The sequence below is a fragment of the Rhinolophus sinicus genome, chromosome 16 (genome assembly GCF_057876585.1).
Source record: "Rhinolophus sinicus isolate RSI-liver-muscle chromosome 16, RSI-T2T, whole genome shotgun sequence".
NCBI classification, from domain to species: domain Eukaryota; kingdom Metazoa; phylum Chordata; class Mammalia; order Chiroptera; family Rhinolophidae; genus Rhinolophus; species Rhinolophus sinicus.
In genome coordinates, this window is record NC_142516.1 from 93,771,453 (window position 1) to 93,784,988 (window position 13,536).

At 37.7% G+C, this 13,536-nt stretch overlaps 2 protein-coding genes, 1 long non-coding RNA gene and 2 other non-coding genes across 7 annotated transcripts in view; 1 reads left to right on the top strand and 4 right to left on the bottom strand.

The window, feature by feature from the left end:
- The window catches only part of RASL11A (RAS like family 11 member A), a 38,793-nt gene that overhangs the window by 7,117 nt on the left and 18,140 nt on the right, over positions 1 to 13,536 (bottom strand). The window lies entirely within an intron of this gene.
- Positions 1,890 to 6,453, bottom strand: RPL21 (ribosomal protein L21). 2 transcript variants are annotated; one of them, XM_019736582.3, is made up of 6 exons: positions 6,184 to 6,453; positions 3,844 to 3,922; positions 3,501 to 3,562; positions 2,853 to 2,965; positions 2,272 to 2,422; positions 1,890 to 2,081 (listed from the first exon to the last, which is right to left on the bottom strand). In XM_019736582.3, exons 2-6 carry the CDS (start codon positions 3,908 to 3,910, stop codon positions 1,992 to 1,994), a joined length of 483 nt encoding a protein of 160 aa, XP_019592141.1. In that variant the 5' UTR covers positions 3,911 to 3,922; positions 6,184 to 6,453; the 3' UTR covers positions 1,890 to 1,991. The 2 variants fall into 2 exon arrangements, with proteins under 2 accessions (XP_019592141.1, XP_019592140.1); XM_019736581.3 differs by having other exon boundaries at positions 5,907 to 6,192.
- LOC141571425 (small nucleolar RNA SNORA27) lies at positions 2,682 to 2,808 on the bottom strand. The gene has a single exon (XR_012496168.1). It is a non-coding gene; the product is annotated as a small nucleolar RNA SNORA27 (small nucleolar RNA).
- On the bottom strand, positions 3,079 to 3,149 carry LOC141571416 (small nucleolar RNA SNORD102). The gene has a single exon (XR_012496159.1). It is a non-coding gene; the product is annotated as a small nucleolar RNA SNORD102 (small nucleolar RNA).
- Positions 6,446 to 13,536, top strand: part of LOC109449801 (uncharacterized) — a 36,588-nt gene continuing 29,497 nt past the window's right edge. Inside the window, exons 1-2 of one of the 2 annotated variants that reach the window (XR_012495596.2) lie at positions 6,446 to 6,554; positions 7,453 to 7,479. This is a non-coding gene — a long non-coding RNA (uncharacterized LOC109449801). Of the gene's footprint in view, positions 6,717 to 7,452; positions 7,480 to 13,536 lie in introns of both variants that reach the window. The other variant, XR_002137756.3, reaches the window with a different exon arrangement.

Here is a 13,536-nt window from a genome sequence, read left to right on the forward strand (position 1 = left end):
GTGGTTCTCAAACTTTAACCTGCATCTTAATCACCCAGAGCTTGTTAAAAGTGCTGGGCCCCATCCCAAGTTTGATTCAGTGGTTCTGGGTAGGTCTTCGTGTTTAGTGTTCCCAGATGTTGATGCCTCCAACAGGGAAACTGCATTTTGTGAACCACTGATTTAGATCACCCAGAAAGAACTCAGTGGCAGATGTGGAACATTAAGGTGTAACCAGAATGAGGGGAGCCAGGTAGAACTGAGTCAAGTATGATGGCACAAGCCTCTGGAAGAGAAAAAAATTGCTGGTTCTGTCAACTATTTGGGGAGATAAAGTAAAATTAAAGTCTAAATTTAATTAGCAAGTATTCGGAGACTGGGAAATTAAACTATGAAAGGCAGGCAGGCACTGGAAAAGTTGCTCATTTAATTTGCTGGTTTTAGTAAGGCTGAACTGAAGTCAAAGTAGCAGCAAGTAGGAAGGCCAAGGACACAAGACCCAGAACAATCAGTGCAGTAAGAGCCCTCCCTGCCAAACACTCGCCCCTTGGCTGTCCTTTTATATTCATGCCTTGTTTTATTACAGGGCTTGGGATCTTACTGCTCCTCCTGGACGGGAGGGAACCTTAATGGTTTGCTTCTCTTAACCTCCTTTCCCTCGCAAAGGGAGAAAGTGCCTACTAAAGAGATGGGAATAGGAAGAAATGGCTACGAAATATATTCAGGAAATAGAATTTTAAAATATGTAAATTGAGGGACACGAGTTTAAAATGACTCCAACTGGGCCCATGGTGGTGTCATCAACTAAGACTGATAAACACAGAACAGGAATGCCAACTGATATAACTGGCAAGATTTTCCTTGTTTTCTGTGGTAGTGGTAAATTCTGTTGACCAATATAATTACATTCAAACACAACTCTCTACCATTAGATGTGAACCTAATGGGCAGTTAACCACCATTTGAGTTATGTTAGGCATTTACCGAGTTTCTCAACCAGGTTTGCTGGATTCCAAAGCAGACCTATTACCATCACACTTCACTGGAGAACTGAAGGCCATCAACACTGGGTTTTTACCCATTCACAGCACTGACTGAAGTTGTGAAAAATGAACAGGTTCTTGTCCTTGAATCTATTAGTGCGCAAGAGAATATGAGAAGTCAAGGTTTCCATTTTAAACAGAGACTGTATTGGTACAGCCATCAGAGAAAGCTGCAAGCAGCAGGGATGGTTATGTGGAACTGGAGGTTTGCCACATCCCAGTAGATATCCGGGACACAGAATAACCTAAATATGATCCAACTATACAAAGTAGCCTTAAAATCTTCCCAATAATGAGGCAATACAACACTAGTGATTGAGGCCTGATTATGGAGCCAGATCACCTGGGTTTGAATCTTTGCCTGACACTTTGCACCTTTAACCTTGGGCAAGTTAACTGTGCCTTAGCTTCCTCTTACGTAAGATGGGCAAAATAGTACTTACAAGATTTTTGAGTAAATTATGTAAAGTGCTTAGAATGCCACACAATATACTAACTGCTATATAAATTTTTACCCTTGGTTAAAATAAAAAAAGGTATTCTAGTTCCAAATTACACACAAACACTATAATTTTCTGAGTCCTGTTCCATGAAAGGTGGAAGCAACTGACAACTAGTATGTAACTCACAAAGAACAGGTTGCTTTGAACAATCTATTTTTAAGTAACAGGCTTCAAAGGCGTTCCTCATCCTTAAAATAAGCTATTTATCATGCAATTATGAGTAATCAACTTTCCCTGAGCTCATTGTAATGCAACACATGCAGTTTCCTAACAAATGGAGTATATTCTGTCACACAATAAACCACTTCACATCTTTCAGCAAGAAGAAACGCTACATTAGAATAGAAAGACATCAGCCAATGAATTAGGACACAAAAGTTTTCCTTAAATAGTTCTTTGGGGGAGGGGACGCCATACTCCTCAATGAAGAGAAATATTTTTACAGAGGTCTTTTATTTTTTTACACTTATGCCATGAATTCATAGGGAATGGGTTCCAGCAGCTCAGGCTCCTTTCCATTGGTTCTCACAAAGTGTGCTTCTCTGGGTGGGGCAGGCTATTAAAAAGACAAGGTAATAATTATGTAAAGTACTGTAACTCAATTTCAAAGTGCTGTCAGAACCAAATGAAATTAACGTTTGTATTCAACTCCTTCACATCACTAACTTTCATTTAAAAGAAACTTATCACTGAGCAAGTTTTAAAATTCCCGAGACCAACCAGGAAACCCTTTGTCAAGCACTTACCTGGCGTTTCAGTTGAACCCAGGTACCTTTCTCTTTGGCTTCCTTCTTTTTCTGATCATTTTCCTTCACCCGTTTCAGGAAGCTGTCTCGGCTCTTAGAGTGCTTAATATGCTCAATACGAACATTAATTCTCTTGGCAAGAATCTTGCCCCTAGCGAAAGCAGAAATTCTTATAAATGCTTTGTACAAAATATAACCAAAATTCAAAACTCTTCTGGTATTTTCGTTTATTAAATAAACCATGAACATTTTATCCAGATAGGTTAAGGCGTCAGACACTGAAATACTAGAAAATTTAACGAAAACCAGATCACTAATAAAATTTACAACGAATTAAACTTTTTATACTCTAAAATCTAGAACTAATTAATACCAAACCCCGTAAGACTTTCTCCAGTAAGTGTATTTCAATTTGTTTCCTCTGACAGGATACAAGACAAACACCCAGTTTGCTTGAGTTTTAAAAGGATATTTCCTTTGCCCCACTTGAATGACCAATAAAGACATAAGTCCAATTGGCAAAGTGAAAAGGGGGTATGAGGGAATGCTAAGTAGCCACAAAGAACAATGACATTACTTACTTGACTTGTTTGTTTACAACAATGCCAACCGCATGCTGAGTAACATTGTAGACCCTTCCCGTTTTGCCATGGTAACATTTGTGGGGCATTCCTTTTTGAACAGTGCCCATTCCCTGTTTAAAGGAGATAAATGTTATGCCAGCAATTTCCCTTCCTTTTAAACCCTGACTTTTATTCAAGTATCCAAGACACTCTAAGATTTTTCTCTTTTAAATGGCAACTCAAAAGCTTTCAGAGCCGGTGAAATGCATTTTTCACATTGCTTTATGCAATCAAAAAGACAATCATCATTAAGCTTTAGAGTGCCAGGACACATTTAAATATTGGTCACAGGAGAACATAGCTTTTGCTGTTTTTAAATTAGTTATCTCTATCAATTGTTAAATTTTGCACTAAAGTATTCCTTTTCATCTCAACAAACTCTCATGATTATTTCCCCCAATTTTTCCACTGGCTGTTAAAACTGGTTTTGAAAGTAAAATTAAATTAGCTGTTCAATACTCTTGTATGAGCTTAGTCAGGGAACGGATTTTTCCCATTTAGGTGGATAAAAATGAGCCAACAGGTGACATATACACTAGTATTTTAGCTCCAATATTAGATTAAGTCTAACTTTTCCAACTTGTTACTTCCCGTTTTATAATTTACCTTGATGTCTACAATATCACCTTTCTTGTAGATTCGCATGTATGTGGCCAAAGGAACAACTCCTAAAAAAGCAAAAACCAAAACAAGTAGTATCAAGATTAAGAAGAATCAAAATACACAACCTTACTAGTTTTCAACACACACCATCTTTGACAGTTATGTACATTTTAAAATCTTGCTAGTTGACGATTTAAGTACTATATAAAATTCATGCTTATTACAAAATAGATAGGTGCTAGTTAATTTATATCATTAAGAATACATTATATGAAATGCAATACAAATGTTATTCATAAAACACAAATATATGCCACGATTTCTCTCAGAGAGTAAATCTACTCACCATGTTTTCTAAAAGGCCTAGAGAACATATAGCGGGTGCCTCGCCTCTTTCCCTTTGTGTTGGTCATTTTGACGAATTACTGAAACCAGAAAGTGTAACAATCAAGCACAACCACAAAATTGATTATTTACCTCTTTAACCAAAAATACTGTAATTTCAAATGGTTGCATTCTAGCAGCAATGTCAGAATAAGGAAATAATCCAAAAAGCTGGCTCACCAACCAATATTTCTTATGAAGGGTAAAAACCATCATTTTAGCAAAATCTTTGCCAAAACTGCCTAAGTTCTATAACATTAAAACTCCTCAGTAGCAGAAGTGGATTTTAGAACGCCAAAACAGTACTTCCCCTATTAGAATATAAAAACACAACAGGACCTCTACCACACTATCTGTGGAACCTAGGCTAGAATGCCACAGGCACTGGAATTTATTGTTGGCATTGGAACTTATTGTTGGAAAGCATAACAAAACTCAGCACTGCATTTTTACATGGTGCGTTAAACAAACTCCTTTTCTTACAAAGTTAATGACAGTATATCTTATACAGAATCTATTAACTGTCAAAATCTCCAACTCTTCACATTTCTAATTGTTTACACAATTCTTTGTTAGGTAATGTATAATGTAGAGGGGGAAAAAACCAAGTTTTATAACCACTGACCTAATTTTGACATAGGTTCTGCCACTTACTTGCTGGGAGCCCTACATTTATTCCTGATCACCTGTAAAATGGGATTAATACTTTTATAATGAACTGAGGTCATGTCTACAAAGCACTCAACAATTCCTAGCTCGTGCTCACACAAAGTGCCTACTAGTAAGTGGTAACTTATCACTGCCTAAGAATTCACCTACAGGCATTTAGAATGGAACATTTCACTTGGTTTCCCAAAAGGTCAAAGTAATAGTTCCAATTGCTTCGGACAGAACTACCATTGCTGGCAATTACTCCTACCACACGGCAAAATATACTCAAGTCAGGCTTAACCTGTTGACAGTGTTGTAACATAAATTAGTTTCAATTTATTAACACTCCTTAACCTTAAAGGAAACTGACTCCAAAGTACCTTCTCCATATAACGTGTATGGCGAGGAGACAAGAATGTTCCACCTAATCCAATAAAGCCAAACCATTCTCATAAGGAATGCATCCTTTCCTTTTAAAAGGCAGCTAAGGTCTATTAAGTGCCAGGAACATTTCAATCTTCACATTCTCTATTAAGTTCAAATACACTGTGCAAAGTTCATGAACAAGGAGATACTCTGCAGGTCCAAGTCACTTCATGTCAGAAAGTGGCAGAATCAGTAATGGGAGTCATTTCTGACCCCAGCGCCTCAGCTCCTGTACCAGACCCATTTTCCCGAGTAAGAAATTCATTTCACATCCCGTAAAAGTCAAACGAGTTTTTAAGATACTTAAGTATCAATGCAAAGCGATGATACTTTAGATTCGATTATTTACAAACATAGGACCCATTACGGGATACAACCTGCAGTTTGCTTAACTCGGGTAGCTACTATCTACAAACTAGACCCCCCCCCCAAAAAAAAGAAAGAAACTACGATTAAGTGGTTATTCAATAACTTTCCCCCTGAACTTCTAAATCAGACACAAAGCTATTCGGGAATCCATTCATTCAACACAAGCTATGCTAGCACTAACAAAACGGCATTTGCATGTGGCAAACTTAGTATTTTCGTTTCTCCAATTGAGATCGGGGCCAAAATTAAAAACTGGAAATCATTTCATGCACCAACGACGAGAGATCTGGGCTCATTATCCATGTCAACATAGTGGCCACCTATCCCGTTTTCCGACCCCGAGTCCAGGCTTTCACACACACAACTAGGCCTCACCGAAGATTAAAACCGACACCTCGTTTTAAACCGTTCCCACTGCCCTGAAGTCCCAACTCGACAGTATTTCAGGTGTAGGGTTTAGGTTACGGGTAAAAATGTCACATTGAAAGGAATTCGAAAGGCATCAGACGAGTCTGTCCTTCCGAGAGGACCCAAGATAGCGGGGCAGAGACACAGTTAAGAATTCCTGTCCAGACTGACCAGTCACCACACCCCGATGATTCGGCCTCGTTTTTCTCGAGCCTGGCCCCTGCAGAGCCGTGGCATAAGAATCTGGTTCACAGCCGCAGCCCAGGCCCGGCCCGGCCCGGAGCACGCCACTCCTAGCCTGAATGGCCGTAACTCCACCACCTAAGCCACTGGGTCCCAGACAGTTTACACAGTCTTGCTAGGGCCCCAGCGCAAGGTCTTAGCGGCCAAAGGGTTAGAACTCAAGGCCGTGCAATGAGACCTGCGGAGAGCCACGCGCGTGGCCTACCTGGAAGATGGCGGTCCCGGCCGAAAAGGAGGAGGCGGAGCCGCGGCGCGCGCCTTACAAGGGCCTGCGGGCTGCCCGCGGCGGTGCCTGAAAGAAACGCCAACCGAAAGCGCCTCTTCTGGGGTTAGGGAATGTACCTGAGAACAAGGAGAGCCTGTAAGAATATTTTCCTTTCTTACGAAAAATAGGCGATGGACCAATATAACCTGATACTTGGATCTTGCCAGACAGCCCGGAAAAGGGCTTTCAAAAGCGACACCATATCGCTTACGTCCTGAGCGTGCGGACGTCCGCCCTGCGTTAGAGGTTACGCCGGAAGCGAGCGTGTGGCTGCGTCTCTGGGCACCAAGGAGTGGTTTGTCCTATAGCGTGTGAGTGTTTTACGGTGCTCGTAGCTGCTGGTTGGTTGGTTGTAGAAATGACTACATGGCCACAAAATTCAAACTATAGTAAAGGCAAGAATATTATCAAATTTGTATGTCTTTCAAAAGCGCCCCCACCCCAAATGCGGCAGAACATACTACGCAGCTGCGGTAGGTGCCTAAATGTTGCAACCCCTTAGGAAAGCTTTTGGGCAAAATCTAGTGAAACTGAAACTGTTCAAATATTAAATCCCAGCGTTCCGTCCAAAGTACATATTTTATAGAGACTGATATATAGACAATGATGGCACTGTGAGTAGAAGCAAACAATTGGAAACATCCATCAATAGGAGAGTAAACACGTTATGGGATATCTAGGATGGAATATTACATGCCAGTAAGTTAAGACTGAACCTAGAAAGAGGACGAGGCAAAAGAGAATGGTGTAGAATATATGCACTTACGACAATTTATGTGCATACAATTTAAAAACATGTATTGTTCAGGTATGTATGCATATGTAGTGCAAGTAGTCAAGAAATACAAGGAGATAAAAATCAAATTTAGAAAAGTGCTGATGTCTGATAGGAAACTATAAAAGAGGTATAAGAAAGGCTTTAACTGTTGATAATTTTAAACCTGGATATTGAATATAGAGGTCATTGTGTTATACTATTTAATATGTATTAATAGAATTTTTTAAGAGTAGCTTTAGATTTATTTTTAAAAATTTGAGAAAGTAGTACAGAGGTATCATACTTGACACCTAATCTCCTTTTATTAACCTCTTAAAACTAGTATGATATATTTGTAAAAATTAATGAGCCAGTATTTTATATTATTGCTAACTAAAGTTCGATGTTCATTCATATTTCCTTAACTTTATAATATCCTTTTTCTGTTCCAGGATCCCATCCAGGATACCACATTTCAGGTATTTATCATGTCTCCTTATGCTGTGGCAGTTTCTCAAACTTTCCATGCTTTTGATGACATTGACAGTTTTGAGGAGTACTGGTCAGGTATTTTGTAGAATGCCATAATAAGGAATTTGTACGATGGTTTTCTCATAACTGTATGTATTGTTTTTTAAGTTTATTTTTTGATTACAGTTGACATGCAATAATATATTAGTTTCAGGTGTACAACATAATGGTTAGACATTTATATGCCTTAAGAAATGAGCACCACAAGTCTAGTGTCCATCTGACACCATATGTAGTTATTACAATATTATTGACTATATTCCTTAAATACTGTACTTTACATCCCCGTGACTATTTTTATAACTGGCAATTTGCACATCTTAATCCCTTCACCTTTTCCATCCATCTCTCTTAAACCCCCTACCATCTGGCAACCATCAGTTTATTCTCCGTATCTATGAGTTTATTTCTGTTCTATGTCTTCATTTGTTGTTTTTAGTTTCCCCATATAAGTGATGTCGTATATTTGTCTTTGTCTGTCTGACTTATTTCATTTAGCATAATACCCTCTAGGTCTATCCATGTTGCAAATAGCAATATTTCATTCTTTTTTATAACTGAATAATATTCCATTGTATATATGTACTGCCTCTTTATCCATTTGTCTGTTGATAGACCCTTAGGTTGCTTCCATATCTTAGTTATTGTAAATAACACTGCAATGAACATAGGGGTGCGTATATCTTTTTGAGTTAGTGTTTTGGATTTCTTTGGTAAATACCTAGGAGTGGAATTGCTGGGTCATATGGTAGTTCCATTTTTAATTTTTTGAGGAACCTCTATAGTATTTAACATAGTGGCTGCACCAATTTGTTATCTTACCAACAATGCACAAAGGTTCCCTTTTCTCCACATCCTCACCAACACTTCACTTGTTTGTTGATTTATTGGTGATAGCCTTTCTGACTGGTGTGAGGTAGTTTCTCATTGTGGTTTTAATTTGCATTTCCCTGATGTTGAGCATCTTGTCATATGTCTGTTGGCCATCTATATGTCCTTCTCGGAGAAATGCTCATTCAGGTCCTCTGCTCATTTTTAAATTGGATTGTTTGTTTTTTTGATATTGAGTTGTATGAGTTCTTTATATATTTTGGATATTAATCCCTTTTCAGATATATCTTGCAGATAACCTCTCCCATTCAATAGGTTGCTTTGTTTTGTTGATGGTTTCCTTTGTGGTGCAAAAGTTTTTTGGTTTAATGTAGTCCCATTTCTTTATTTTGCTTTTGTTGTCTTTGCCCTGGGAGACTATCCAAAAAAACATTGCTAAGACCATGTCAAAGAGTTTATTGCCCTTTTTTTTCTAGGAGTTTTATAGTTTCAGATCTTACATTTAAGTCTCTAATCCATTTTCAGTTTATTTTTGTATATGGTGTACGAAAGTAATTTAGTTTCATTTATTTGCATGCATCTATCCAGTTTCCCAATACCATTTATTGGAGAGACTGTCTTTAACCCATTGTATATTCTTGACTCCTTCGTCATAGATTAATTGACCAGATAAGCATGGATTTATTTCTGGGATCTATTCTATTTATTGATCTACGAGGTCTGGCAATTAAGTTCGCAAACTTGCCACCATGCACTTATATTGGCAGCAGTGTCCAAACAGATCAGTAAGGTTTCATAATATTGGTATATCAGTGTCTCACAGCTGTGTTCGTGTCGATGTGTGGTGGTGTCTTGCTGAGTGGTGTTCATTGTTGTTGTTGAGTGTTTTTGTGTGCCATCGCGAGAGTGTCTGAGCTTCAATTAGAGCAACGAACAAACATTCAGTTTCTTGTTAAACTTGGCAAGAGTGGAAGTGAAATCAGGGACATGTTAGTCCAAGTTTATGGGGATAATGCCATGAAGAAAACAGCAGTGTGCAAATGGATTCAACGTTTTTCTGAGGGGAGAGAATGCGTCACTGATGAAGAGAAGTCAGGGTGGCCAGTAACCAGCAGAACTGATAAACATAGCAAAATTCGTCAAATTGTCCATCAAAATTGTTGACTGACTGTGAGAAGCATAACAGACCAAGTGAACATCAATAGAGAAACAGTTAGGAAAATCTTACCTGAAAATCTTGGCATGAGAAAGGTGTGTGTAAAAATGGTCCCGAAGGAGCTCACCAATGAACAAAAGCAAAGGAGAGTCAAAGTTTGCCAAGACCTTTTGGAGAGGCAAGATAGTGTTTTGGGCTGTGTTATCACTGGTGATGATGAAACATGGGTGTACCAGTATGACCCTGAAACACAGTGTCCAAGCGCGCAATGGAAGTCAGCCAGTTCTCCACGACCAAAAATGTTCTGTCAGTCCAAATCAAGAGTCAGAACGATGTTGCTCACCTTTTTTGATATCAGAGGGATTATTCATGATGCATTTGTACCAACAGGACAAACAGTTGACCAAGTTTACTATTTGGAAGTGCTGAAGAGGCTGCATGAAAAAGTTAGATGAAAACGACCTGAACTTTTTGCTAACAATTCATAGCTGTTGCATCACGACAATGCACCAGCTCACACGGCACTGTCTGTGAGGGAGTTTTTAGCCAGTAAACAAATAACTGTATTGGAACACCCTCCCTACTCACCTGATCTGGCCCCCAGTGACTTCTTTCTTTACCCAAAGATAAAGAGAATATTGAAAGGAAGACATTTTGATGACATTCAGGACATCAAGCGTAATACGATGACCGCTCTGATGGCCATTCCAGAAAAAGAGTTCCAAAATTGCTTTGAAGGGTGGACTAGGCACTGGCGTCAGTGCATAGCGTCCCAAAGGGCGTACTTTAAAGGTGACCATAGTGATATTCAGCAATGAGGTATGTAGTACTTTTTCTAGGATGAATTCGCAAACTTAATTGCCAGACCCCATATGTGTCTGTTTTTTAGTACCATGCTGTTTTGATTACTATAGGTTTGTAGTATAGTTTAATATCAGGTAGCATGATAACCTCCGTCTTTGCTCTTTGTCAGTATTGCTTCAACTATTTGGGGTATTTTGTGGTTCCATATACATTTTAGGATTATTCTAGTTCTGTGAAAAATGCCATTGGTATTGTGATAGAGATTGCATTGAATCTGTAGATTGTTTTGGATAGTATGGTCATTTTAACAGTATTACACCTTCTAGTCAATGAGCATGGTATATCCTTCCATTTATTTGTGTCGTCTTCAATTTCTTTCTTCAGTGTCTTACAGTTTTCTGAGTACAGATCTTTTACTTCTTTGGTTGAATTTATTCCTAGTTATTTTTTTCTTTTTGACTCAATTTAAATACGATTGTTTTCTTAATTTCTCTTTCTGGTAGTTTGTTTAGTGGTGTATAAAAATGCAACAAACTTCTGAATATTAATTTTGTATTCTGCTCCTTTACTGAATTCATTATTAGCGCTAATAGTTTTTTTGGTGGAATCTTTAAGGTTTTCTATATATAGTATCATATCACCTGCAAATAATGACAGTTTGACTTCTTCTTTTCCAGATTGGATGCCTTTTATTTCTTTTTCTTACCTGATTGAGATCGCTAGGACTTCCAGTACTATGTTGAATAAAAATCGTGAAAGTGGACATCCTTGTCTTGTTCCTTAAAGAAAGAGCTGAAAGCTTTTACCATTGTGTATGATGTTAGCTGTGGGTTTGTCAGATATGGCTTTTATTATGTTCAGGTATGTTGCCTTCATCCCCACTTTGCTGAGAGGTTTCTGGTATAAATGAATGTGGGGTTTTTGTCAAATGCTTCTTCTGCATCTATTGATATGATTATATGATTTTTATTTTGTTTGTGTGGTGTGTCATTTTAATTGATTTGTGGATATTGAACCAACCTTGCATCCAGTAATAAATTCGACTTGATCATGGTGAATGATCTTTTTAATGTATTGCAGAATTCAGTTTGCTAATATTTTGTTGAGGATTTTTACAACTATGTTCATCAGGGATATTGGGCTATAATTTTCTTTTTTTTCGTGGTATCCTTGTCTGGTTTTCTTATCAGGATAAATGCTGGCTTCGTGACATGAGTTAGGGAACCTTCCCTCCTCTTCGTTTTCTTGGAACAGTTTGTGACGGATAGGTATTAATTCTTCTTTGATTGTTTGGTAGAATTCACCTGTGAAGCCATCTGGTCCAGGATTTTTGTTTGTTGGGTTTTTTGATTACTGATTCTATTTCGTTGGCAGTTATCGGTCTGTTCAGATTTTCTGTTTCTTTCTGATTCATTCTTAGAAGATAGCATGTTTCTAGAAATTTATCCATTTGTTCCAGGTTGTCCAATTTGTGGGCATATAATTGTTCATAGCATTTTCTTACAGTCCTTTGTATCTGTGGTATCTGTTGTCACTTCTCTCATTTTTTGTTTTATTTATTTGTGTCTTCTCTCTCCTTTTGTCTTCTTGATGAGTCTGGCTAAAGATTGATCTTTTCAAAGAACCAGGTCTTTGTTTCATTGATCTTTTGTTTCTTTAGTCTCTGTTTCATTTATTTGCACTCTGATCTTTATTATTTCCTTCTTTCTACTCATTTTGGGCTTTCTTCTTTTTCTAGTTCCTTTAGGTGTAAAGTTAGATTGTTTATGTATGATTTTTCTTTTTTCTCGAGGTAAGCCTGTATTGCTTTGAATTTCCCTCTTAGAACTGCTTTGGCTGTGTCCAACACATTGGGGTCATTGTGTTTTCATTTTCACTTGTCTTAAGGTATCTCTTGATTTCCTCTTTGATCTCATTGCTAACCTGTTCACTATTTAGTAACATGTTATTTAGCCTCCATGTCTTTGTGTGTTATTCAATTTTCTTCTTGTAATTGATTTATAGTTTCATACCATTGTGATCAGCGAGCATGGTGATAGGATTTCAGTCTTCTTAAATTTTTTGAGACTTGTGTTGTAGTATAACATGTGGTCTATTCTGGAAAATGTTCCATATGCATTTGGAAAGAATGTATATTCTGCTGCTTTTATTTTTTTATTAGTTTCAGGTGTACAAAACAATGTAATAGTTAGACATTTATACCCCTCACAAAGTGATAACCCCGCTCCCCCAATCTCTATCCCTCTGACATTGCACACAACTGTTAACATTTCCACTGTCTCTATTCTTTACGCTGTACTCTGCTTCCTGTAACTATATACACATATATGTATATACACATATATATGTACATATATGTATAAAATTACAGTTGCCGTTCATTATTATTCAGGTTCAGGTTCGGGTGTACACTGCAGTGGTCAGGCATATTCTGCTGCTTTTAAGTGAAATGCCCTAAAAATATCAACTTCATATGTCCTAGTGTGTCGTTTAAGGTTACTGTTTCCTTGTTGATTTTCTATTTGGATGATCTATCCATTGATGTCAATGGGGTAGAAAGTCCTCTACTATTACTGTATTACTGTCTATCTCTCCTGTTATATCCATCAGTATTTGCTGTATATATTTAGGTGCTTCAACGTTGGGTGTATAAATGTTTACAAGAGTTACACCCTCTTGTTGGATTGACCCCTTTATCATTGTGAAAAATCCTCCTTTGTCTCTTATTACAGCCCTTGTTTTAAAGCCTGTTTTATCTGATATAAGTATTACTATCCCAGGTTTTTTGTTTGTTTGTTTTTTGTTTTCATTTCCATTTGCATGAAATAATCTTTTTGCATACCTTTCAGTCTGTGTGTCTTTCGATCTGAAGTGGATTCCTTGTAGGCAGCATATGTACAGGTCTTGGTTTTTATCCATTGAGCCACCCTGTGTCTTTTGGTTGGAGCATTTAGTCCATTTACATTTAAAGTAATTATTGATAGGTATGTACTTATTGCCATTTTATTAATTGCTTTGTGAGTGTTTTTGTAGTTCTCTGTTCCTTATTCTCTTGCTCTCTTCTCTTGTTTATTAATAACCTCCCATGGTGTTGTGTTTGAATTCCTTTCTGTCTGTGTCTTGTATATCTCTTATAGATGTTCGGCTTGTGGTTACCTTGTGGTTCATATATACCAAGCTACGTTAATAGTAGTCTATTTTAAATTGATGGTCA